This window comes from Eptatretus burgeri, chromosome 13, assembly GCF_056783735.1.
Source record: "Eptatretus burgeri isolate ZD-2024b chromosome 13, Ebu_testis_v1, whole genome shotgun sequence".
In the NCBI taxonomy this organism is placed as follows: Eukaryota; Metazoa; Chordata; class Myxini; order Myxiniformes; family Myxinidae; genus Eptatretus; species Eptatretus burgeri.
The window spans coordinates 32,799,889-32,826,788 of record NC_140973.1 but is presented as its reverse complement, the minus strand read 5'-3'; the positions used below and the strand labels follow the sequence as shown (position 1 = coordinate 32,826,788).

The 26,900-nt window shown below is 43.6% G+C and overlaps 1 protein-coding gene across 1 annotated transcript in view; it reads left to right on the top strand.

Annotated features, from left to right (window-relative positions):
* LOC147014206 (uncharacterized) overlaps positions 1-21,792 on the top strand; it is an 86,308-nt gene extending 64,516 nt beyond the window's left edge. The window contains exons 8-9 of the mRNA XM_085851975.1: positions 9,017-9,457; positions 21,671-21,792. Coding sequence (XP_085708101.1) covers positions 9,017-9,457; positions 21,671-21,777 — 548 coding nt within the window. The 3' untranslated portion in view covers positions 21,778-21,792. The remainder of the gene's footprint in view (positions 1-9,016; positions 9,458-21,670) is intronic.
* The last annotated feature ends 5,108 nt before the right edge of the window (positions 21,793-26,900 follow it).

Here is a 26,900-nt window from a genome sequence, read left to right as displayed (position 1 = left end):
GACCAGAGAGTTGTTGACCTTCACAAGCACATGACCAGATGAACCCATTGGGGGCAGAGGAAGAGCAAGATATATGTCGGGGAAGTTGGGAGGATTGCCATTGACAGAAAAACAGGTGGGAAAATTCATGGATTGAGTCAGTCCTATGGACTCACAGAGGTCCTTTGCAGAAGTTCCATGGCTGGTGAGAGAGGTACCAACACCTGGGCAATTAGCATGGTGACAATTGAAATCACCACGTGTGAGGAAGAGAGAGTTTGGATGAGTGGTTAAAAGTTTGTCCATGTCATCTGAGAGATGGAGATTGAGTCGTCACTGTTGGGAGGATGTTACAACACACAAACATGAGTTAGGAGTGGAGGGGGAGTCGCAGTCAAAGATACTCCTGAAGTTTGGGAGCAGGGAGCAATTTGTAAAATTTCCATTGAGGGGGATAAAATTGACAGAGCTCATGGGGTTTTTTTGTTATTTCTGACTTTCACAACTTACAGTCAATCTATACAAAACAAGGGTGACATAAAGCAGAAAAGTCATATTGCAATAAAAAAAAATATCCTCGTGAGGGACTGACGGTTATTTCCAAAACAGGCGGGGTGAAAATGAGGGATTAGGGGGGAAGGGCCATGGCCCCCCTTCCTGAAGTAGTATGGTCATGGGGATCACAACTGAAGTCATCAACTTCAAACTCCAAACAGCCATTAAACTTCTAGACTCTTCTCCCATCGCTACTTTCTCCAACACCAACTCATCCTGGGAATTCTTTCAAAGAAACTCACTCTCTCACACACAGATTTATCCCCTCTCGTCTTCAATTGTCCTACCCTTCCTCCTGCCCATGGTTCAAGAATGCTTGTGGTGAGGCAGTTGTCCTAAAACAACTTGCCTTTGCCTCAAGGAAAGCAAACCCAACTGAGGGTAATCTCAGTCCCTTCCATAATGCTCAGAACATGTGTGTGCGTGTGTGTGTGTGTGTGTGTGTGTGTGTGTGTGTGTGTGTGTGTGTGTGTGTGTGTGTGTGTGTGTCTACCATCACGAGAGCCAGAAAACAACATCTTTCTTATCTCAAGTCTGAACTCTCAAACCTCTCTCCCTCCTCCAAATTCTGGTGGCGTCTAATCAAATCTGTTTCTGGTGTATGTTCCCCCTCCATCCCCTCCCTGACCTCAAATGGCCACACTGCTGATACCACACGTGAAAAGGCTGAATGCCTCAACTCTGTGTTTGCAGCTAAATCTTGTGTCCGAAACCCATCGCTTTCTGTACCCACCTTACCCAGTCACACCCAACTGTCCCTGGACTCTGTGTCCTTTTCTCCTGACAAGGTGGAGAGCTTGCTGTCAAACCTCGACTCAGGTTCTGCAACCAGTCCAGATGGCATCAGCCCACGTGTCCCCAAAACCTGCTCTTCTGCTCTTGCTCACCCTCTCTCTGTTCTATTCACCCTCTCATTTGCTCAAAGTCATCTGCCATCTGCTCGGAAATCAGCAAACATCACTGCCCTGCATAAAAAAGGTGCAAAAAGAGATCCCTGAAACTACAGACCAATCAGCCTTCTCCCAATCATCAGCAAGGTGATGGAATCCATCATCGCTTCAGACATTAAATCCTTCCTCTTCTCCAATGGCTTGATTTCCGATCATCAATTTGGTTTCAGACCACGTCACACCACTCGTAGGGTCATATATGGTGGTTCCGTGACCATTGAAAGCAAAGCAAAATTTTGTGATTGATTTTGGTTCATTGGAATATTTCGAAGAAAAATGAGCTCCTATGTCCATCGCAAAAGTGTGGGCTAACTCCACCAGAGGGCGAAATCCAAGATGGCCGCCGCTCGCCAGGACAAATAGGAGATTATGGTATAAATTTGGAACCAGTTGACATAGAAACATGTTTAATGGGTCATTTTATATTAATTTCAGCATAAGAGATTCAATGAAATAGTTTGTTTCATGTTTTAAGGTCTAATTCAAGGCCAAAATTCATGTTTTCTGCTAGAAATGGTTAAAATATAACATTTCTTGTTCCAGATTTGCTTGCATTTACCTCCATGTTGATACTGTCCTTACAAAATTTTCTTCTTGTCGTGTTGATTGGGATACTTGATAATATATAAAAAATTATCCTTCATGTTCCTTGACAAAATGTAGCCGAAGTATACCAGAAGGGCAATCCAAGATGGTCACTGCGAGAAGTAAAATCTGGATGCCTATATATAACCATTGAAGCATAGGAGCTGGGGAGAGACACTGCGGATAATGTTCTATTAATTGCAGAATTAGAAATGTAGAACAAGAGTAACATGTAAATCTATGGTTCAATGAGAATACATGGTGAAAATTGATATTTCCTGCAAAATTTGCTAAAATACTGTGTTTTCTTTGTTTCCAGATTTGTTTGACCGCTCCTGTATGCTGCCACTTATGATGAGACAATTATTCTTCATTATCAGCATGAATACATTAAATGTAAAATGAAGCATTTTAAACATTATGCCTTTGTTATAAGTATGTTTCTTTCTACTTTCAGGTAGCTGCCCTGTCATCAACTTCCAATATGTAGAAATAGAAGTAGATTAGATTATAGAGACTAATGGACTACTTTGGTGTTGACATCCCTCACAGAGTTCAAGACCATTATGTGTGGAGAACGTAACAAGCAGCGACTGCAAAACTTCCTCAAGGATGCATTTTCTAAAGTCTCTCAGCAAGTCCCACAAATTCTAATCTATTGTGTGGGAAACAGATGCACTAACCTAAAAACTGGTGAGGAAGTTTGTCACTTCAAGTGTGAACAGTCTGAAGCAGACACAGCAATGTTCACCATATATGGGGCACCGAGAGATGCTGGCTACACAGAGGCTGTCATGATAGACAGTGAAGATACTGATGTGTATGTACAGGGTGCATACGTTTCAAATCATACAGATGGTCTTCTGTGTATCAAAAAGAAGCAGAAAGTCATGCTCTTCATCATCTGTAATGATGAAGTTGCAGACGTAATCATACCACTTCATGTGCTCAGTGGATGTGACAGCAATTCTGGCTTTTATGGACATGGGAAGAAACAAGTATATGATCGAACTGTGAGTAATGAAGAAGCACGCCACCGACTACAGAAGTGTGGGGAAAGTATACCTGCCACAGATGCTGTATTGAGAGATATGATCAAATTTGTCATAAAGTATATCTATTCTGATAGGAAGAGTTCAACTTTAGCAGAGGCAAGAGCAGTCAAGTGGAAAAACTCAAAGAAGAAGTCCACCATGTGCCTCCCACCAGATCATGACTCCTTAACAACGCATGTGATGCGTGCAAACTACTTGGCCTTCATACAGAAAAAAAATTCTGAAGAAGTCACACCCATCACCACTCTCACATGGCTGGCATCTTGTGGATGGCAAATGTCTTCCAGTAAGATATACAATGCCTGCTTTACCCAATTAATTGGGTCAAGTGGAGGTACCTGAGAATGAGGATTCATCAGATCTATCCTCCTCCGATAATGATGAGTCTTCCTCGGGGTCAGATTGTGACTCTGACATGTATTAGCATTTGACAATATTAATCTTCCTGGGAAGCACAGTTAGAAAATAACATATTTAGTAGTCATTCATGTCAATAAGAATAACACATCCATAAGACAAAGAAGAGGGGTATGCTCATACCAATTCTCAAAACCATAATCATGATAAAACTTCAGTTTATTTATAATCATCCCTTGTGACACATTTTGTTATATAACTTTCTAGACTCTCCAAATACATTTACATTGTACTTGGCACTAGAAGTAGTGTCAAACCCTTGGTGAACATTAGATATGTTTGTGTTTCAGTGTTACCATATTCAGTATTTGTTACAATAAATGAATATATCATTTTGGTTGAAATCTAAGATGCATTTACACAAATATTTTGTAATGAGTATCTCATATATAAATAATGAAAGTATGAGAACCATGCTAATGAGTCTTATTTAAACATAGTGTATGGGCTGAATAAGCACAGATATAAACAGCTTCATATACCTTCAGTGATGTTGCTGTACGAAGTCAGTATTTCGTAAATATTAATGTAATAATTTAGGTGAAATTGTGATGATTGTGATTATCTGATATTCATGATGCATCTTGTGATTAAATATCTTAAATCTGTTTAAAGTTTCTTTTGAACTGTTATATTCAATATCAATTTCTTTAGCCTGAACTTTTTTTCCTGTATCTGAAATATATCCAGCAAATGTGGAAGCAAAGACATTCATTTTTAGCTAATTTTGGCAGGAAATATGTATTTTGACCATCAATTTGACCACAAAGCAGAAAACAGACTATTTCGTTGAATTTTTCATGCTAAAATCAATATAATAAGACACATTAAACATGTTTCTATGTCAATTGGTTCCAAAGTTATGCCATTATCTCCTTTTTGTCCTCACGAGTGGCGGCCATCATGGATTTCACCCTCTGATGGAGCTAGCCCGCACTTTTGTGACGGACATAGGAGCTCATTTTTTTTCTAAATATTCCAATGAACCAAAATCATCAATCATAAAATTTTGCTTTGCTTTCAATGGTCACTGAACCACCAAATACTGCATGACCCTACTATATCCTAGATATGCTGCTTCTGCTCTCCCAACAATGGATGGAGGTTCTCAATGCCAGACATGAAATCCGAGCCGTATCCCAAGACATATCACGTGCTTTTGACACAGTCTGGCACCCAGCTCTGCTCACCAAACTCTCTTCCAATGGTATCCAAGGCCATCTCCACTCATGGCTCGCAGACTTCCTTTCCTGTCACAGCCAACGTGTGGCCCTAAATGGAGTTCTCTCATCCCCTCTTCCTGTCCAGGCTGTAGTTCCTCAAGGTAGCGTTCTGGACCCTGTTGTTTTTCTGGTTTTCATCAATGATCTCTCTGACTCTCTGGAAAATCCTCTTTGCTGATGACACCACCCTCTGCCGTACCATTTATCATCCTTCAGACCAGCAAGCAGCAGCCTCTTCACTCTCTGCAAATCTGGGTAAAACCACAAACTGGTCCAACACGTGGAACATGTCTTTCAATCCGGACAAATCTCACACTCTCACTATGTCTCTCCGAAAGGACCATTTGGACCCCCCCCATCTACATTTGAGATAGTCTCTCAACAATCCGCTGGAAGAAGTCCTTTCATGCAAGCTTCTGGGTCTCACTATCTGCCATGATCTTTCCTGGAAAGACACATTTCTAACCTGGTCTCCAAAGCCATTCGCTGACTGGGAATCCTCCATCATGCAAAGTCCTTTCTCGGCCCACCTGAGATCCTGACCACTTACAAAGCTTTCGTCCACAGCCCAATGGAGTACTGCTCTCCCCTTTGGGCTGGTGCTCCTGCCTTCCACCTTTCTCGGCTTCACACTGTGGACATCAAGGCATTTAGGATCATTGGTATCTCTCGCGATGAGGCTGAGTCTTTGGGCCTCTCACACTCTCACCACAGGCATGTTTGTGGTCGTTCTGTCTTCTACCATCTCCTCTCTGGTCTCTCCCCCCTTCTAGCCCCGCTCTGTCTGTGATATGTCCCCCCCCCCCATATTCCCGCAGGGCGCTCAATGTCCGTCAGCAACCCCCTTCTGGTGAAACTACCAAAATCACGAATGACTGATCACCTTCACTCTTTTATTCCTCTTTTTCCCCCGCCTTTGGAATAAACTCCAGCATTCTCTTCAATCCCATTCTTCCCTCCAGGCCTTCAAAACAGTCGTTCACCACCACCTCTTATCTTCCCCAATCCAAAACCTCGATCTTTTCTTCCCCCGTTAATCCACCCCAAACCCACCTCCTTCAAATTCCCCACTTTCCTTCGTGAAATTCCCTGTTTGTCCCTCTTGTGTACCCTGTGTTCCCCACCCTATCCCTCTCCCTTTCACAGATCTCTTCATGTCTCTGTTCCCCCACTGTTTTGTCCTTCCCTCTTCCGCCCCTCTTGTCTCATGACCCCTTGCTGCGTGTTGTGTGTCTCATACAAGCTCTCATACAAGCCTTGACAATGTAGACAAAAAAAAGAAGTCCTTCCTGTTCATGAAGAGTTGGTGTGTGCCTGGCCGTCAGTTTCTGAGAAGATTTTTCTTTAAATTACCTGAATTTGAGGCAAAACCCCCCTTTTCAGCCTCTTAAAGGGGGCAGATCTGGATGGGGAGCACAACTCCATGAGACCTTGATGTTATGATGCATCGTACCAAATTTGGTCCATATCGGTCATGTAGTTTATGAGGAAAATATGTTTTCGTCAAATGTTAATGAATGTACATACATACGGATGGATGTCCAGACACAGGACCCAAATAAAAAAGCAATGAAAACATAATCTTGGAATTATTTAAGCTCGACTTGTGCAGATTCAAAAGTTAGGGCCCTGTCACACCTTGACGTTTTAACCAGCAATGGCAACGTATAAAAATGTATGTAAAACGTTGGCGTACGCTGAAATTTTGATGTTTTTTTTTTTTTAAAGTTTTGGGCGTATTCATAACGTGTGGGGAGAGTATGCATAACATATTAGTAATGGGTACAGAACGTTTCGTTGTGTTATTGATAACTTTTACCAACGAATGCTTAGCCTGTTGTCGGCGTTCACAACCTATGCCCAACGATAGTTTAACTTACGCATAGCGCGCTAAAAGTATCGCCGGCGAACTCGTGGCGTAGCCTGTTAAAAACCTGCCGGACGCCGATTTAAATCATAACCGCCTGAGAATTTTAAGTGTCAACATCGCAGTCACACCTTGACGATTTTGCCAGTGTATGCCGGCCGATGAAAAATGTGTCTAAAACGCTGGGACACGTCGAATACGGTATAGGTAAGTTGTGTATACGTTAAGAGTAGGCTGGAAAACAATGAAGTATGCTGTCATATTACGTGGTACGTGCAATACGTCGTGAAATTTCAAGAATGCTGAAAATTTTACGACGTACTCTGCGTATGGCTAACACGTTCCGCATGCGTTGTCATATGTTCCTGGCATGCTCCGCGATCGTTTACACACGACGGACACACGTTACTTGTAGGTTACTCTTAAGTCAAACACGTCAAGGTAATATTTAACATACCCGCAACCTAATTTTCAACCAATGGGTAACGTCCTTTTAACCTATGAGTAGCGTGCTCTGAACCTATGTTTAACGTGCTTGAAACCTATGAGTAACGTGCATTGAACCTATTTGTAACTTGCCTTGAACCAATGACTCTCGTGCTATGAACCTATGAGTAACGTGCATTGAACCTATTTGTAACTTGCCTTGAACCAATGACTCTCGTGCTATGAACCTATGAGTAACGTGCATTTTACCTATGTGTAGCATGCTTTGAACCAAAGTATAACGTGCTTCTAACCTTTGAGTAACATGCTATGAACCTATGTGTAACGTATCTCAAACGCACATTGTCGTTTGTAGACGAATTAGATTGACGTCTTCCGGACGACCACAGCACTTACTGAACGTGTTTCTAACTTACATCTACCTATAATGTTGTATTGGCAGCGTTAAGGGGAATTGGTATATTCAAATGGGCTTCACAAGAGGAACCCATCATTGTTCCAGACTCCATGTTGAGTAGATGTCAATGCCAGTCGTTTCAGTAGTAGTAATACTATTAGTAGTAGTTGGTGTGCGTGACAGTAGTAATCGTAGTAGTAGTAGTTGTAGTAGTAGCATTGGTAGTAGTAGTATGTCTATGTCAGTAGTAGTATGTGAGCGTGATGGGGAGGGTGTGGGTGATGATGGATCCTCTTATCGTCCATGAATAGGAGACTACTTTGCACCATTGTTCGATGTTCTTTTTGGCTAATTTTTTTTCCTCATTCCCACGATGAAATATTTCTTTGTTTTACTTTTTAAAGTATTAATAACGACTTTGACAAATGCTATAATGTACTAGTAATGAACACAGAACGCTTCGATAATTTATAGATAAGTTATACCAACGATTGTTTATCGTGTTTTAGTCGTCCACAACCTATGCCCAATGATAGTCTAGCGTATGCATAGCGTAATAATTCCCAAGCACATTATTCATTGGTTATAAATAAGTCACGGGTACCATAAACATTACTTTGATGTGTTTCGACGTATGAGGAACTTTCAAGTAGCGTGTTGCGAAGTGTGAACAACGTTCGTGTAGAGTGCTTACAAAACGTTACTCTTAGGTTAGAAATAAGTTTCGGGAACGCGAATGTTACCTCTACATGTTTCGACTTATGAGTAACATACAATTAACGTGTGTCAACGATCGCATAACGTGCCTACAACTTATCGCCAGCGTAGCGCAATGTGTGAGCCAAACGCCGAGTACGTCGTAAAATTTCAAGTATGCAAAATTTTTTGGACAACCAAAAAGTACAACGTTTTAAACCAGCGTAATACGACCTATGGTAGTGTTTTTCAGCGTGCACCTAACGTACACAAAACGTACCCATAACGTATTCGACGTGTGCCAGCGTTTTAGACACATTTTTCATAAATCGGCATACGCTGGCTAAATCGTCAAGGTGTGACAGCCCCTTTATTACCACTTTAATCAAAGTTTTACACGATAATAACGGATATAGATAGACCGTATATGTATGTATATATATGTATATATATGTATATATATATATATATATATATATATATATATATATATATATATATATATATATATATATATATATATATATACTTCTGGCGCATACAGGGCATACTGGCCGCACGTGATGGCCCAATGCCCTATTGAGTGACTACATTGGTGTTTCCATTTTTTTGCCACTACCTGTACCTTTTTTAAGCCATCACACTGTCCCTTCAGACAATGCCCCTCTTGAAACATGGAGCTGCCTTTGAATATTTTAAAAGGAAATGATGTGTGACTACTTTCTGTTCAGCCCATACACTTAATAGATGTGTAATGATCAAGTAGTTAATTATAACTGATGATCTTGCACTCGCTTACTGCTGTTCACATGTATTGGATGAACATTTGTCTCCTTTAACCCCAGCCACAAGTGAAAACAGCCATGATCTTTCCAATGTGTTCAGTGGAGACGGCAAGCTGCTTGTTGCACCACCTCATGTAATCCACCATCACTCCTTCCATACAAATGAGGTGATGCCAATCCCAAGAAACAACTGGGAAAGGAAAAAGATGCCAGGAAACTGGTGGTGGGATAATGACAAAGCAGAAAAGACCAAGAACAAAATTGTCCCTGAGCTTGGGAGAAGTGAAGAAGTGGATAGGATGGAAAAAAATACAGAAGATGTGATTAAGGAAGAAGTAGAAGAATATGGAGATGGGGCAAAGAAAAGGGACGAGGATGAGGGAGAGGCCTTGGAGGAGGAAGTGCCGGAAGAAGAGGAAGGGAAGTGGGAAGAGAATGAAGGGAGAGAGGAAACAAGCTTGGTGGTGGAGAAACCAGACAAATCCCGTGGAGATGTTTATGGTACCCTTTTCATCATGCTTTATCACCATATCACACAAAATGGCATTTGTTTGGCATAAAAACACGATTGTAATGTGTTTCTGAAAATATTTATTTGTACAAATAGGTTTATCTTGTGTCCTTATCCCAAAGAAAGCAGAATGGTTTGTTGGATTTATTTCAGAACATTATACGTTTGAGATCAAAATGTGAGAACGTTTATCAGAACCTGAAGATCAAATTTAACTTTTTTTAATTTGTGGTCATTTAAAAGATATATGAAGCATGTAGTGTATTTTAAATGATTTCATGTTTATGTAAATTGAAAGAATGTACTGTAATCTGACAATATGACCTTGAATTCTGTGTTTTACAGTGGCACGTAACAAAACTCTAATCCTCATTATTCTCAATCTGTTAAGCCATTTCCAGTAAATTATCATTTTGAGCTATATGGTATATTAACAGTGATGACTTGATTTGAATAAGTCATTCAGGATCAGGTAAACACTTACAATACATGTATGGATCAGATAAGACTATCCCAGTGAGGTCACTCTAGTTAGCTCCACCACCGAAGGCGGAGGAGGTTATGTTTTCACCACTCTCTGTCTGTTTGTTAATTGCCGGAATCCTTCGGATTTCGGCAATTATGTTGATCGGTTGTGTGTGTGTCATTCTGTGTGTCTCTCTGTCTGTTTGTTTGTTTGTGTGTTTGTTTACCCTGTAGCAGCCACACCGTTTCAGCGATCATGACCAAATTGCGATAAAAACTCCATTTCAAGTCCGATTGACTTCCAAGTTATGATCATGACCAAACTAAGTGCTATAACTCATTAAACAGTAGCACTATCGACTTGTAAGAACCAAACTGATTTTCAGGTTTTTGTTTTTTCAGAGATCATGGAGATACGACAAAGTTATTCCGGCAATTCCTTGCTCAACGAGCAATTTCATTTGTTTGTTTGTTTGCAGGATATCTCAAAAAGTTGTGAATTGATTCGGTGACGTTTTGTGGACAGGTTCGTTGTGTGACGAGGACGAACTGATTATATTTTGGTGAAGATCCGGATCCAGATCCACCGACTCGAATTTTTAAGTGATTCTTCACCATGTTGAGATCGGGCCAAAAACGATATACATGACAATATCTGAAAAAGTTGTGGACAGATTCGGATGAAACTTGGTGGACAAGTTGGGTGTGTGACCATGACAAATTGGTTCGATTTTGGTGAAGATCCGAATCCGGATCTGAATACGAAAATTATTTAATTTAAAAGTGATTCTTCACCATTGAGGGATAGGGCCAAAAACGATATCGTACTGTATAGCATGATATTTCAAAAATGTATAGGGCCCGATATGTTCTCGTGGATCAGGCATTACGTGGCGGAGGTATGCACTCTACCGAGTACCCTTCTAGTTCATTACTGTTTTTACAATTTATTTGTCCTTTGTAAAATATAATGGGACACTCTGTTGTTCAATTATGTGAAACAAGTTAATGGGTACACTGAGCACAAGTACCCAAGGTGAAAAAAGCAATATCAAATGGCAGTGAGTACAATAATTACCAAAATGAACACAAGTTATAATACTAATGAAACCTTGATGAAGTAGTTCTGACTGATCACTAAGGTGAAGTTTGCACTTCAGTTACACACTCAAATACTCTAAATTGCTATTATTTGCTCTTTAAAAGTGAAGGCAGAATGAAAAAGAATGGCACTCGGTAGAGCGCATACCTCCACCAGGCTGATTAGTTTACGTTTTATATCCCACTGAAAGGCCGGAACTGGATTCAGACCTGAGATAAAATCTAATTGGCATGTTGATGTCACTTCACCAAGTCATCTTCAAAGTTTCGTCCAAATCCATCCATAACTTTTGGAGATACTCTGCTATATATCTAAATATATGTATGTGTATATATATATATATATATATATATATATATATATATATATATATATATATATATATATATATATATATATATATATATATGTTTTAGCTCTATCACTCAAAGATGAAGAATCACCTGAAAAATTCCCAGATCTGGATCTTCACCAAAATCTAATCATTTCGTTGTCGTCACATACCCAACCTGCCCACCAAATTTCATCCGAATCTGTCCACAACTTTTTGAGATATCCTGTACCAAATTAGACAAACATACAGACAAACAGACGGGGGTGAAAACATAACCTCCGTCCACCTTCGGTGGGTGGACGTAACGAGAACGGCACTCGGTAGGACGCATACCTCTGCAGGCTGATTCGTTTACGTCTTGTATCCCACTGAAATGCTGGATCTGCATCCTGACTTGAACCAGAATGTAATCAGCTTGTTATTGTCACTTGCGAACCCATCCACCGAGGTTTAATTGTCAAAATCTGTCCAAAACGTTTTGACATATAGTGCGATATATCGTTTTTGGCCCCATCTCTCAATGGTGAAAAAACACTTAAAAATAATATTATCCGGATCAAGATCCGGATCTTCACCAAAATCGAATCAATTTGTCCTTGCAACACTTTCACGTCAACAACAAGTGGGTTCATTCCAAACCATGCTCATGCCAGCTTGCTTTTTGACCAACCGTTGCAAGATGGCACCACAACTTCACACTAAGTTTATTTCCAAAATTATATTTAATGTGTTAATGACTCAAAGTCAGAGTGAACATTGCAATTCTATAACATCTGTGTATATGTTGATGAAATCACCAATTGGTGGCCAGTCTAACTAACCTCTGGTGTTAGCTCCTCTCAATGCTAACTGGCAGGTTTACCTCCAGAATGCCATGCTACAATCTGAAATTGCTATGGATACTTTTTAGGAAAGTCATTTGATAAGCAATGATGTTTTAAATGCCTTTGTTTTCGATCAGGTCATATTTACTGAATGTTAATAACTCCCTCCTGCCTCATGATCATTGCTTAATTGAGGTTATATATATATATATATATATATATATATATATATATATATATATATATATATATATATATATATATATATATATATATATATATATATATATATATATATTGTTGCAGGCGGGGGGTCGGTGGCAAGAACGACCACTAGGTGGGGGAGGTTCGTCGTCTCCCACCAGACTCCCCGGAATTGCAGGTCGTCGCTCCGGATAATTCCGTGACACGGCTGGTCGCTTAACCGACCGTGGACGCCAATATCTCAACCACGTAGCGTAGGGTCTATTTGTCTATAACCAATTGACCTAATTAACTACGCGATTTCGACTACCCGGGAAACCATGCCCTCGTCACGTCTTGCTCAAACCGGGTCACTCTACCAACTGTGGTAGAGTTCCAACTACCGACTACCAACTCCGGTTCAGGTGCAGCCGAGCGTTAACTGCCAAAGCCGTGCCGGCTGGAATGAACGGATTATCGGGGATAAAAACCCGGCTAAACTCAGATTCGAACCATGCTGGACCAATGAAGGAAAAGACGAAAACGAACTGGGAACATTTCTACAATTGTTAATTTACAATAAAAAGACACAGGGAAGACTTAACGTGGATATGCAAGTAATATTTTCAATGATCAACGCGCGAGACTCACTCTCTCTGTCGGGGTCGTGTTGGATTCTACTCGCTCTCTTGGTGGACGTCATCCTCTCGCTTAATCTTCGAGCTCTCTCTTGGTGGTCGAGGTCGGGCTCTCTCGTCTTGGTGTTGGCGACCTGTCAGTGAAGGCGCGGGCCGGTGGCGAGTCCGGGCGACGCCTCGGAGACGCAGACGGGAGGCGTAGCCATGCCGGCTGTGTGGTGCGAATCTGCGCATCTGGCGAGGGACGCCGGAGAGAACTCTCCGACCACATCATCGCAAAGGCCCAAGATCAGGCGCGGCTACGCTAGCTGCCGTTGGAACAAGGCGTCGCGACCTGCCCACCGTCAAACCTCGAGGGGGCAGGTAACCAGCATGGTCTCGCGGGCCTTTTCGGTTATCCACGGCCCACGACCATAAAGGTTTATGAACCCCGTCTCCCTCCCTGCCTATGGGGAGGGTTTTCCTGTTGTTTTTGAAGAGAACATTGTACTTTACGGTACTTCTACATATCGACGGTCCCCTGTGCCAGTGCGCATGCGCAGCCTGAGCCGGAGCCAGGGATGTTGTGGGCGTTTCAACCTGTTCAATACTTGTTTGATTATTGTCGTTCCACGCTAATAAAGTGGTCGAACAAATTTAACTCTGTTCTTATTTATAATCAAACAACTTGATGCAGTCGAGTAAAGATCGTCGGTGCTGAGGAGGACACGACTGGGTGAAAACGGACCACGAGAACGTCGACAGTGAGTTTGGATTTCTCGGGTACTGTACCCAATCTTCGCCCCCAGGACACTGTACACATGTGTGCATCACCGAAATTAGAACGTTTACTCCAGAATAACTGTTCCTATGGCGCCGGTGGAAGCAGAGTGCCCGATCGAGGGTTGTGACTATATGGCTACACACGCAGAGGCAGCAGTGGTGGCGGCCATGTTGAGTATACACGCCACTGTGCACGTCGCCGCCCCCAGGGCGGCGAGCTCGAATGCCAAGATGGAGAAACTCAAGCGTCCCTCCATAGCACTGGCCGGAACGGGCGAGGCCTGGTCGTACTTCATAACCCGCTGGGGCGAATACAAAACAGGTACTAAGCTTGTCGGACCCGACATAGTCGCGCAGCTCCTGGAGTGCTGTGAGGAGGAGCTGAGAAAGGACCTCACTCGCGCGGCGGGTAGGAGCCTCGTGGGCAGCGATGAAGAAGACGTCCTCGCCGCCATGAAGGCGCTCGCCGTCCGGATGGAGAACACGATGGTAGCTCGAGTGGCCCTGTCTAACATGCGGCAGGGACACGAGGAGCCCGTCCGGTCATTCCACGCCCGCATCAAGGGGCAGGCGGACACGTGCAAGTATGAAATGAAGTGCACCAAGGCGGGGTGCGATCAGGTCAACGACTTCACGGAAGAGATATTGCGCAACGTGGTTGCCCGTGGCATCGCGGACCAAGCAATACAACTTGACCTACTCGGTGAGAAGAACCAGGACATGCCATTAAAGGATATGATAGAGTATATCGAGGCCAAAGAGTCTGGAAAACGCTCGGCATCGCGCCTGCTTGACACTCAGAGCACGGACGCGATCAGTAGTTCGTATCGGCGGGGAAAGCAACAGGACGTCCGTGCCAGAGTAGGAGCCAGGCCGGAAAAACGGAAGGCCAAGCCCGAAGGAGTATGCATCTACTGCGGCGAGGTGGGCCAAGGCAAAACGCCTCAATGGCGCGCTAGACGCGCCGAGTGCCCCGGATACGGTAAAAAGTGCCGGAAGTGTGACCGCCAGAATCACCTCGACAAGGCGTGCCTGGGCAGCCGATCGGCAAGACCCCCATCTAAGGAGACCGACGGGATGTACGACGAGCAGACGGCAGCCTTCGTCGAGCTATGCACGGTCACCATGGCCAGCACAGAGGACGAAATGCGCACGCTTCCCCTCGCTCACCACCTGTACGATGATATGTGCGATAAGTGGATGAAACGCATATCCGACCCGCAGCCATACGTCAACCTCACTCTCACCAACAAGCGCGAGGATTACAAAGCGCTGGGTTTTAACCTCCTGAAACACACCCGCGCGGTAACCCTACCCGCTATGGCAGACACGGGGTGCCAGAGCTGCCTGATCGGCATTAAATCGTCCAACAAATGGGCCTGAGTACCGAGGACCTCCGAGGACCTCATACCTGTATCCATGACCATGAAGGCCGCAAACAACAAAGGAATTTGTATCCTCGGAGCCGTGGTAGTCAGATTCGCCGATAACAGTGACGACGCTCGGAGATTGGAGACGCGCCAAATCGCGTACGTGATGGACTCTTCAGACCGCATATTCCTCTCCCGCGCGGCCTGCATGGACCTGGGAATGATCTTGGACAGATTCCCGACACTCGGAGAGGTGAATCTGACGACCTCGGAATTGTGCGACTGCCCGCGACGCGCGGAGCCGCCGACCAAGCCGACCGCACTCCCCATGCCAGCGACCGAGGCCAACAGAGAGGCACTACAGTCACATTTACTCAGGATGTATGCTCAGAGCACATTCAACACGTGCCCACACCAGCCACTACCGAGAATGACCGGCCCGCCACTACGTCTTATGCTCAGTGAGAACGCGACACCGGTTGCCCATCACACTCCCATCTCCGTGGCCATACATTGGCAAGATGAGGTAAAAGCAGGCCTCGACCAGGACGTTCGGCTCGGCGTGTTGGAGGAAGTACCCGTCGGCACGCCGGTGACATGGTGTCACCGCATGGTAGTTTGCGCGAAATAGAATGGCAAGCCGCGACGCACCGTCGAATTTCAGGCCTTGAACAAGCATGCGTTCCGCGAGACCCACCACACCCAATCCCCGTTCCACCAGGCGAGACGCGTACCTAACGGGAAGCACAAGACAGTATTCGACGCATGGAACGGTTACCATAGCGTCCGCCTACACGAGGACGACCGCCACAAGACGACCTTCATCACTCCATGGGGGCGCTACCGGTACCTATCTGCCCCACAAGGGTATATGGCAACGGGGGACGGTTACTCACGACGATACGATGAGATTGTCGCGGACATTGATAACAAGACCAAGTGCGTAGATGACACGCTACTATGGTCAGACACGATTGAGGGGAGCTACTTCCAGGCGGTCCAATGGCTGGATATATGCGGCCGGAATGGAATCATCCTCAACCCGGAGAAGTTTGTCTTCAGCGCACCCACGGTGGACTTCGCGGGCTTCACCATCACCATGACCGACGTGCGACCGTGCAGCCGCTACCTGGAAGCAATCCACGATTTCCCACAACCGCGTAACATCACCGACGTCAGATTGTGGTTCGGGCTTGTCAACCAGGTGGCATACGCCTTTAGTATGGCCGAACGAATGCAGCCATTCCGGAAGCTCCTGAAAAGTGGAGAACGCTTCCAGTGGTCCATAGAGTTAGAGGACATATTCCGCAAGTCGAAAGACGTGATCGTACAAGAAATCGAACACGGTGTCCGCATATTTGACAAAACTAAGCCAACATGCATCGCCACGGACTGGTCGAAGGAGGGAATCGGATTCTGGTTGCTTCAAAAGCACTGCCGATGCGTGCCAGTTAGACCATTCTGCTGCACTGATGGATGGAAAATAACCCTGGTCGGCAGCAGATTTACACATGCGGCAGAATCCAGATACGCGCCCATAGAGGGCGAGGCTCTCGCAGTCGCGGATGCCTTGGACAAGGCGCGCTACTTCGTACTGGGCTGCGAGAACCTGATCGTTGCGGTAGACCACAAACCACTGCTGAAACTCCTTTCGGACAGAGCACTTGACAACATACCCAACCCCCGCCTCAGGAACCTCAAGGAGAAGACCCTGCGTTATCGCTTCCGCATCATACATATCACGGGCATGAAGAACAAGGCGGCAGATGCCATGTCGCGCAGGCCGGTTGGCACCACGCGACCTCCACTCATGAACCTTCCAGATGACAATGCCACCATAGCGACCCACCTCCAACCAAGCACGCACACTGACGTCCTGTCCCTCCTACGCCAAACTGAGCCAGAGTATGACGACGACGTCGAGGAGGACAACCTGGCATGGTGTGCCGCGGGCCTCGAATCATTGCGATCAGTAACATGGGATCGCGTCAGGGAAGCCACCAGCAGCGATGGCGATATGCACATATTGGAGGGAATGACAATGAACGGCATCCCCGACTCAAAAATCGAGATGCCAGAGACAATTCGCGACTATCACCAGTACCGCGAGAACATTACATCGACAGATGGAGTGATCCTATACGAGGACCGAGTAGTCATACCACCCTCACTCCGCGGCGATGTGCTGAGCGCCCTACACGCTGCCCACCAGGGCGTATCAATGATGACCGCCCGCGCAGAATCCTCTGTATTCTGGCCAGGCATGTCGGCCGACATCAGCGCCACTCGGAAAAACTGCGAACACTGCCACCGGATGGCACCATCACAGCCTGGAGCGCCACCAACTCCACCTATTCCGGTCGTTTACCCCTTTCAGGCAGTGTGCTCAGACTTCTTTGTACACAGGGGTGCACACTACCTTGTGACGGTGGACAGATACTCGAACTGGCCGATCATCTCAAAGTCGACGGGTGGCGCCGCCGGACTCATAAACCACTTACGTCGCGCCTTCGTGACGTACGGGACACCAGAAGAGCTCGCGTCGGATGGGGGACCGGAGTTCACCTCCACCGAGACCAGGTCATTCCTGCACAGATGGGGCGTACACCACCGCTTGTCATCGGTGGCCTTCCCTCACAGCAACTGTCACGTGGAGATTGGAGTTAAGACAATGAAACGACTTATCACGGACAACACCAGCCCGCAGGGAGAACTTGACACTGACGCTGTGCAGAGAGCGATACTACAATATCGTAACACGCCTGACCCTGACACGAAGATCTCCCCGGCAATGTGTGTCTTCGGCCGCCCGATACGCGATTTCATCCCAATTATCCCCGGGAAGTACAGACCGCATGACACTTGGCATGAGACCCTGAAAGCGAGGGAGGAGGCCCTCCGCAAACGTCATATCCGCACAGCCGACACCTGGGCAGAACACACCAAACGCCTTCCGCCACTTGCTGTAGGGGACCTAGTCCACGTACAGAACCAGACAGGATTCCACGCCAAAAAAATGGGACAAGACAGGCAGTATCGTGGAGGTACGCCAACACGACCAATACGTGATCAAGATCGATGGCTCGGGCAGAGTCACACTTCGGAACAGGAAATTCCTGCGTAAGTTTAGCCCAGTTCGCAATGACCAGCTGCCACCCCGGTCTATCTATGATGATCTAGCAACCCGCATCACTGTACCTGCACCCGTTGTAACACCGCAACTGCCTGACCTCGACAGCGAACCCGTGACATCTGCGATGCCAACGGGGCCCACGCCGGCACTGACGTCAGTATGCACACCCCGGCGCAATACGACACCCATTTCAGACACGCCAGCAGCACCAGGACGAGGCACACCAAGGCGCGCGATCCTTCAGACGCCACCATCGGCCCCTGAAACCCCGAGAGCCCCATCCCCACTGGGGCCCGATGTGACACCACCAGCACCAGCAATAGGTCAACGCCGATCCACCAGAGTGACCAGCGTGCCTGCCTGGCACAAGGACTACTCCATGGAAGTCACATGATGGGCGATATCAACTTTTGTTCATTCATTAAACTTAATATTTTCTCAGCCTTTATCTATTAACATAATAAAGACTCGGAGGGAGATAGAGAACATTGTACTTTACGGTACTTCTACATATCGACGGTCCCCTGTGCCAGTGCGCATGCGCAGCCTGAGCCGGAGCCAGGGATATTGTGGGTGTTTCAACCTGTTCAATACTTGTTTGATTATTGTCGTTCCACGCTAATAAAGTGGTCGAACAAATTGAACTCTGTTCTTATTTATTTTGTATGCATGCTGTGGCGCCGTGTCCTGTTAAGTAACAACTGTTACGTGCATGTACATTCTCATTGTAGTCGGTTGTATTGCTTTTTATTTACCTTGCTTGTAAATACGTGCATGATTCCTTGCTTGTGTTGTATGTGTAATATGTGCTTTATAATAAATTAAATGTCCTTGTGTGCAACGTATCCCATTCGTCGCATCCCCCTTTCACCACATTGGAAGTGCCATTTTGCATCGTGGAATGAGTCGTGGGTTTTTAACACCGGAGTTTGAAGAATCTGAACCGTCGAGGTCGGCGATAACACCGCTCGTTTATCCCTGTAGCACGGAACGAACCGCTTCAGCGGTTCGTGTCCTAAGCTGACCTGCGGCATGGTGCAACCCCTCGGTAGGTTACCTGCGCGGGTATTTAGGTATATCGACATTCGGCAATTCACCCTATTTCGCGCGGGTGGAATGCGGACTGGGTTGTGGTGAGGTTAAACCCCCACCCGTGACTGGCTCCTGGCGGTAGTTCCAGGAGGGTCACGACTGAATTGTCCGTCTGGTGGGCGACGCGGCTGCCATTCGAGGTACGCGGCCGATCGCACGCCAGGCGGGCCAGAATTTATAACAATATATATATATATATATATATATATATATATATATATATATATATATATATATATACATACACACACACACACACACACACACACACACACACACACACACACACACACACACACACACACACACACACACACAGTATACACATATACATACATACATAGTGGCCTGTAAAAGTATTCACCCCCGCCAAAGTTTTCACATTTTGATGCCACCTGAGCTTATTTCTTCATGCTTTCAAATCAAACTTAATATCTCATCTTCACAAACTACTCAAAAGTGATAAAGCTAAAAAATGCAGATAAAATGTGATTAAAAGAAGATAAAAGAGAAGATAAAAGTTAAATTAGCAGAGAAGATTCTCAGTTGCTAAAGTATTCAACCCTTTTGCCTAATTAACTGTAAATCACTTCAGAAGCCATTTATTTGTTTGAAAGGTTACAAAATAAATGTAATAGGTTTCATCTGTATTTAATCCTTATTTTCACTTCAACATTAAGCTCCCCCACTTATCTAAGGAGTATTAATGTGTAACTCACTTGGTCAACCAACAAGGCCAACATGAAGACCAAGGAGCTTTCAGAAGAAGTCAGACATAAAGTGGTGGAGAAGCACTGTTCAAGAAAGGGTTATAAGAAGGTTTCAGTCACTTATTATCCCTTTGCGTATGGTGAAATCCATCATTAAGAAGTGGAAGACATATCATACCACCCAGACTCTACCCATATCAGTTCACCCATCCAAACTCTGCAGTAGGGCAAGCAGGAATCTGGTTCGGGATGTCACTGTAAATTCAACAATGACCTTGAAAGATCTGCAAGGTTCTATGTCTGAGATGGGGGTCAGTATTCATCAATCAACAATGTCCTGTTCCCTTCACAAAGCTGGCCTCTATGGACAGGTGGCAAGAAAGAAACCATAACTGAAAAAGATGCATCTAAAAACTCGTATGGAGTTTGCGAAAAAGCATCTTAATGATACTGCAGGCATGTGGGGAAAAGGTTTGTGGTCACAAGCCTAACATTGCACATCACCAAGTCAACACCATTCCTACTGTCAAGCATGGTGGTGGCAGCATCATGTTATGAGTCTACTTTTCATCAGCAGGGTCTGGCAAGCTTGTCAGTATATAAGGGACAATGGACAATACAAGGTATGGGCGAATCCTTCATGTAAACCTGTTTGAGTCAGCCATGAATGTGAAACTGGGAGGAGATTCACATTTCAGCAGGACAATGATCCGAAGCACAAAGCTAAAGCCACACCGGAGAGGCTGAATAAGAAGAAAATGAATGTTCTTGAGTGGCCCAGTCAAAGTCCTGACTTGAACTCAATTGAACATTTATGGCGAGACTTGAAGACTCCAGTCCATCGATGATCCCCATCAGACTTGGTAGAACGAGAGCAATTTTCACGTGAAGAATGGACAAATATTTCACCATCTCACTGTACGAAGCTGGTCGAGACCGACCCAAAAAGACTCATCGTGTACTCATTGCTTGAAAAGGTGTTTCCACCAAGTGCTGAATACTTTTGCTTCCAGTGAATTTTGATTTGTACATGTTTTTGAAGGGATTCCTGACATGTAACCTCCTTCAACTACAAGTGTTTAGTTTGATCTCTTCAGTTATGAATAAAAAAGTTCATTTGGAAAAATTGTTTCTGCATAATTCATAATTCATAATTCATCTAAATGTGACATTATTGGTTGGGTGTGAATACCTATGCAGGAAACTGTACGTACATCACATTTGCCAAAATGTACAGCTTTTGTCCAGTAAATGTCAGCTGATTTGAGATTTTTTCCTTCATCACAAACTTTGTTGCATGACCTCAGCACATGACACGACTTGCAGCCTTCTTGTAAATCCTCAGAATGCTTTATGCAGTTGTGATATCATTTCACTCAGGAATTAACACCACTACTTCCCAACCCTTCAGTGAGTTGTAATTATTTTATGATAATTGAGTACAACAAGTGCAGTTTAACCTTGAAACATTTTGTACAACTTGTACCTGCAGCTTTATCGTTGAAACAGTACCTGTATTGCCATTTTTGCTTTTACTAGTATCGTAAGGTACTCATAAAGATATTGTTTGTCTCATGGCTTATATTGCAGTCCCTCCAGCCAAATCCATCAATGGTTATGGCCACGTACACCCAGTATTCATTGAGGAATACTCAGAGGAGCCCAGTCCTGCCTCTCCTTGTAAGTTCCTCCTGTGATTCTCAACATAAATACTGGTAAAGGACAAATGTGAATGATAAAGAATGTTTATATGTCATTCTATAGCAAGTTAACAAATGGCTACTTCTTAAACATCCCACATTTTCTTTCAATTGTATTCACAGAGTCTGCACAGTCCTTGAAACTCCTGGAAAAAGGAAAAAGCATTTCCAGGACTGGAGAGTCCTTGGAAACTTGTCCGTCATTGAAACTCTTGGAAAATTGCACAAATAGAAAATTATCTGGCAGCCTTACACCGCCCCCCCCCCCCCAGTGTTAATTCTGCCGGTCTCTTTAAGCTTTAAGAGAAAGTTACCAATTTTAACCTCCTCTAGGGATTTACCATCAAAGTCACATCAAAATGGTGCATCAGTCAATCCAGACTGCAAAGCTAATCCCAATCACTGGTGCTAATTTAGCTGGTAAATTACTTCTGGACGAATCCCTTCTTGTGTTCTTCGGTTATATCTGCCTCTAATTATGTGTTAATGGCCTCTTGAGTTTATCCTTTCAGAACAAAAATGTTTGAGGACCCCTGGGACTTTACATTGTTTAGACTTTACTCTTATCTATATTATAAAAGGAGCCATGCATGCATCCGTGTGTGCATGCGAGTTCCAGACTCATCTATACCTTGAGAACCCTTGACACTCTGAAGACCCCTTAACACTCATTTTGAACCTTAAGACCCATAAAACCCTCAACACCCCAAAAAACAACCTAAGAACCTCAAAACCCTCAAGACCCCCAATGCTCTTTTAGACCCCCAAGACTCCAATACCTATATAAAACCCTTTAGACCCTTTATAACCATAAAACCCTTGAAGACCCCCCGAAGACCCTTTAGACCCTTTATAATGCTAATACCCTAAATACTCCAAAGACCATTAAGACCCTTAAGACCCTTTAGGACCCTCAGACCCTGGAGATCCTATAGACCCAGTTGGAACACTTAGACCACTCAAACCTGTCTGAGGGCCTTCTGCAGTAACACTCGAGGCTTACCAGCCAGCCATAATCAACCCCCCCACCCCCACGGTAAACTGGTAAACTTCCTCAGTACCAAGGTAAAAGGGCACAAAATAGAACTAATTAATTATTTTTTTCTGTCTTTTTTTTTCAGGTTCTGCCCATCTTGGTTTGTAACATAGCGAAAAGTTTCACATGACATAGAAAACATCCCATATTGCGAAGGGGACAACCCAACATGTCAGAGAAGAATGTGTCTATGACAACAATTTCACCCCATTATAATCGATTTGGATTTTTTTTGTGATTTATTGTTGCCAAACCTCAGGAATTTTTCAAGTTATCAGATTGAAACTTACACAGCTTACTTGTATGAACGTGTAGTATATGTGATGTGTATAAAATCTGAAAATTAGTCAAAGGTCAGGTCAATGCCATCCAAAACATGGAAAACACCCTTTTCGGCCGCAATTAGAAAATGTATCAACCAAATTTGTGATTCACAACATTCCATAATGTGAAACACTTGAGAGGTCAAATTACCAAATTTCTGTTTCCATGGCAATGATTGTTTATTTGGATTCCGCAAGTATCGTGCTATGCATCACTCATGATAGTTCTTCTTCTGAGCAGACGGTCATTGTCTTCAAGGTAAACATGTACCACGTGTCATGGTCCACGTCATCACTTTACATTGAATTCCCGTTTCTACAAATACACACTTAAAAATTGCTCATTTGAGGTGAGACATGTATGAACCCGTCGAACACTGGTACCCTGCTAGTAATTGAAAATCAGCGACGCTGCTGTGGTGCAGGTGGTAACTGAGACATGCATTGCATATAGTATTGTACTGCACCTATCTCTGCGTCATCACTCAAAATTATAGCAAAGTACCCAGGTCGAAAAACCAGTTAAAACCAGTACACATTTTCAACTGGTCTCTATTGGTTCTAATTGGTCTTTAACTGGTCTCTATTGGTTTCAACTGGTACCAGTTAAATTCAGTCAGAATTCCAATTTCCCAGTTGAAAAAACCAGTAGCTCATATTTGTACCAGTTAAAGTCTTACTGGTTCCAGTTGATACCAGTTGCAATGTACTGGTCCCAGTTGATACCAGTTGCAATGTACTGGTCTCCCAGTTGATACCAGTTACAATGTACTGCTCCCAGTTGATACCAGTTAGTTAAATACAATTGTATTTCAACTGGTAATATATCACTCTATTCCAATTTCCATATTAAAACCAGTAAGAAACTAACTGGCTTTACTGGTACCAGTTGGCTACTGGTTTTCAACTGGTACCAGTTGACCAGTAAGCTACTGGTCTTTACTGGTTTTTTGACCTGGGTAGCAGTTAGTTGATTGCTCCTGACTCCTCCATGTGATTTCATAACTCACGTTTTAATGTACTGTACATCCAACATCGACAACATAACTTCTTTGCAAAGAAAATGCAAGACTCAAACTATAATATTGAGTTATCAAGTGGGATGTCGACTTGTAAAATTTGGACTAATTTTGGCGGCCACTTTTACCAGACATGTCCCTCCCTCCTTCACTTTGAATTTTAACTTATAAATTTTAAAAAAGAGGCTTGCATCTTAAAAAATTACCGGGAAAATATCCCAGTACTTTTGGATGTTGTCATATGACACAGCATACTAATCATGGTTCGCACAGCCATGGAAAACCAAATTTCCAGGATAAAAAGTTGTTTTCCAGGACTTTTAATACAATTGGAATAAACCACGATAATAAGAAAGAAACCTTGTTTGTTTTCTGTTCCATATTCCATTGAATATTTCAGTAATGCATGTATACCTACAGACAAAATTTACAAGGTTAACATATTACACCATAGAACCATTCCTAGTTGTACGTGGAATCATAATCAATTCCTTTGTTTTCGGTTATTGCCCTTAGTGATTTTTTTTTAACCATCACTCCCAAGAGGAAAACTGGTGATAGTGGTGAACAAAGTGCAAAAAATGTTGAGGAAAGCGATGTCTTTGACACCGAAAGTGGAGGTTTTGGATAAGCCAAGTCAAGGCGAGAATGCACGGTGTTTCTGCATGGGCAGACATCATTGCGTTAACGAGTCAAGTATCCACCAAGTAAATAAATGCGCAGAAAACATAAAGGGCAGTGAATGCTCTGGTTTGGCACCATGAGTGAGAGTGATTCCGGTAAACTGCTCAAGTTCATGACATGTGAGTTTATAGGTTAGAGGAATGGTAACCTCCACGTAAAACTAGTGCTTACTGTAATCCGAAAATCCACCTTATATATGGAGAGCATAATTTGTTGACATAAATTTTTTATGAAAATGAGTAATTATTAATTGCAGTTTACTCCATTTGACAGAAGCTGGTAATTAATGCTGCAAAAGGTACAACTTGGAATGGTTCTGTGGTGTAATATGTTAACCTTGTAAATTTTGTCTGTAGGTATACATGTATTACTGAAATATTCAATGGAATATGGAACAACAGAAAACAAATAAGGTTTCTTTCTTATTATCGTGGTTCATTCCAATTGTATTAAAAGTCCTGGAAAACAACTTTTTATCCTGGTAAACTGGAAATTTGGTTTTCCATGGCTGTGCGAACCATGATTAGTATGCTGTGTCATATGACAACATGCATAGGTACTGGGATATTTTCCCGGTAATTTTTTAAGATGCAAGCCTCTTTTTAAAAAAAATTTAAGTTAAAATTCAAAGTAAAGGAGGGAGGGACATGTCTGGTAAAAGTGGCCGCCAAAATTAATCCAAATTTTACAAGTCGACATCCCACTTGATAACTCAATATTATAGTTTGAGTCTTGCATTTTCTTTGCAAAGAAGTTATGTTGTCGATGTTGGATGTACAGTACATTAAAACGTGAGTTATGAAATCACATGGAGGAGTCAGGAGCAATCAACTAACTGCTACTTTGCTATAATTTTGAGTGAAAACCTCATGGGGCTGTTTTGTAAGAATTCTGAAAATTATATTGTTATGTACCATTGTTATCTATCTATAATTGTGCTAAATTTGATAAGTTTGGTTGCACTCTTTCCTGTTATCCTGTATGCTTCAAAGTAGTATGTAATAGGCACTGACACACAACGTATTTATTACCTCCACCAGCAAAGGTGAAGGAGGTTATGTTTTCACCCCTCCCTGTCTGTTTGTTCGGATTTCGGCAATTATGTTGGTCGGTTGTGTGTGTCATTCTGTGTCTGTCTGTCTGTTTGTTTGTGTGTTTGTTTACCCTGTAGTAGCCACACCGTTTCAGCGATCATGACCAAACTGGGTAAAGACGTCGGCCATGGTCCAACTTAGACACTTGTCGTTTTTGGTGAATCTACGTCAAAGGTCAAGGTCAAGGTCAAGGTCACCGTAAAACCGAAATTCTTATTTTCGCAATAACATCCGCTAAAATGGTCGTATCGACTTTAAACCAAATCCAAAATGTGCATCTTCCAATTCTGCATCCAACCATATGTCTCATTGGGGTGTCACACCAACACCCTTCTTAGCGGTCAGGGGTCGAATGTCGGGGGGGGGGGGTCGGGTCAAAACTTTCAAATTGCGATAAAAACGCCATTTCAAGTCCGATTGAGTTCCAACTTACAATCATGACCAAACTAAGTGCTATAACTCATTAAACAGTAGCACTATCGACTTATAAGAACCAAATAGATTTCCAGGTTTTATGTTTTTTCAGAGTTCATGGAGATATGACAAAGTTATTCTGGCAATTCCTTGCTCAACGTGCAATTTCATTTGTCTGTTTGTCTGTCTGTCTGTGCGTAGGATATCTCAAAAAGATTAAAAACGAATTCGGACAAACTTGGTGGTAAACACTTGCAATACATGTATGGATCAGATAAGAGTATCCCAATAAAGTCACTCCAGTTACTTCCACCACCAATGGTGGGAGGAAGTTATGTTTACACCCCTCTCTGTCTGTTGGTTGGTTTGTTTGTGTGCAGGATATCTCAAAAAGTTGTGGATGGATTCAGATGAAATTTTGTGGACAAGGTTGGATGTGTGACACGGACGAATTGATTAAATTTTGGTGAAGATCCAGATCCAGATCCATCTACTCGAACTTTTAAAGTGATTCTTCACCATTGAGACATCGGGCCAAAAATAATATCGT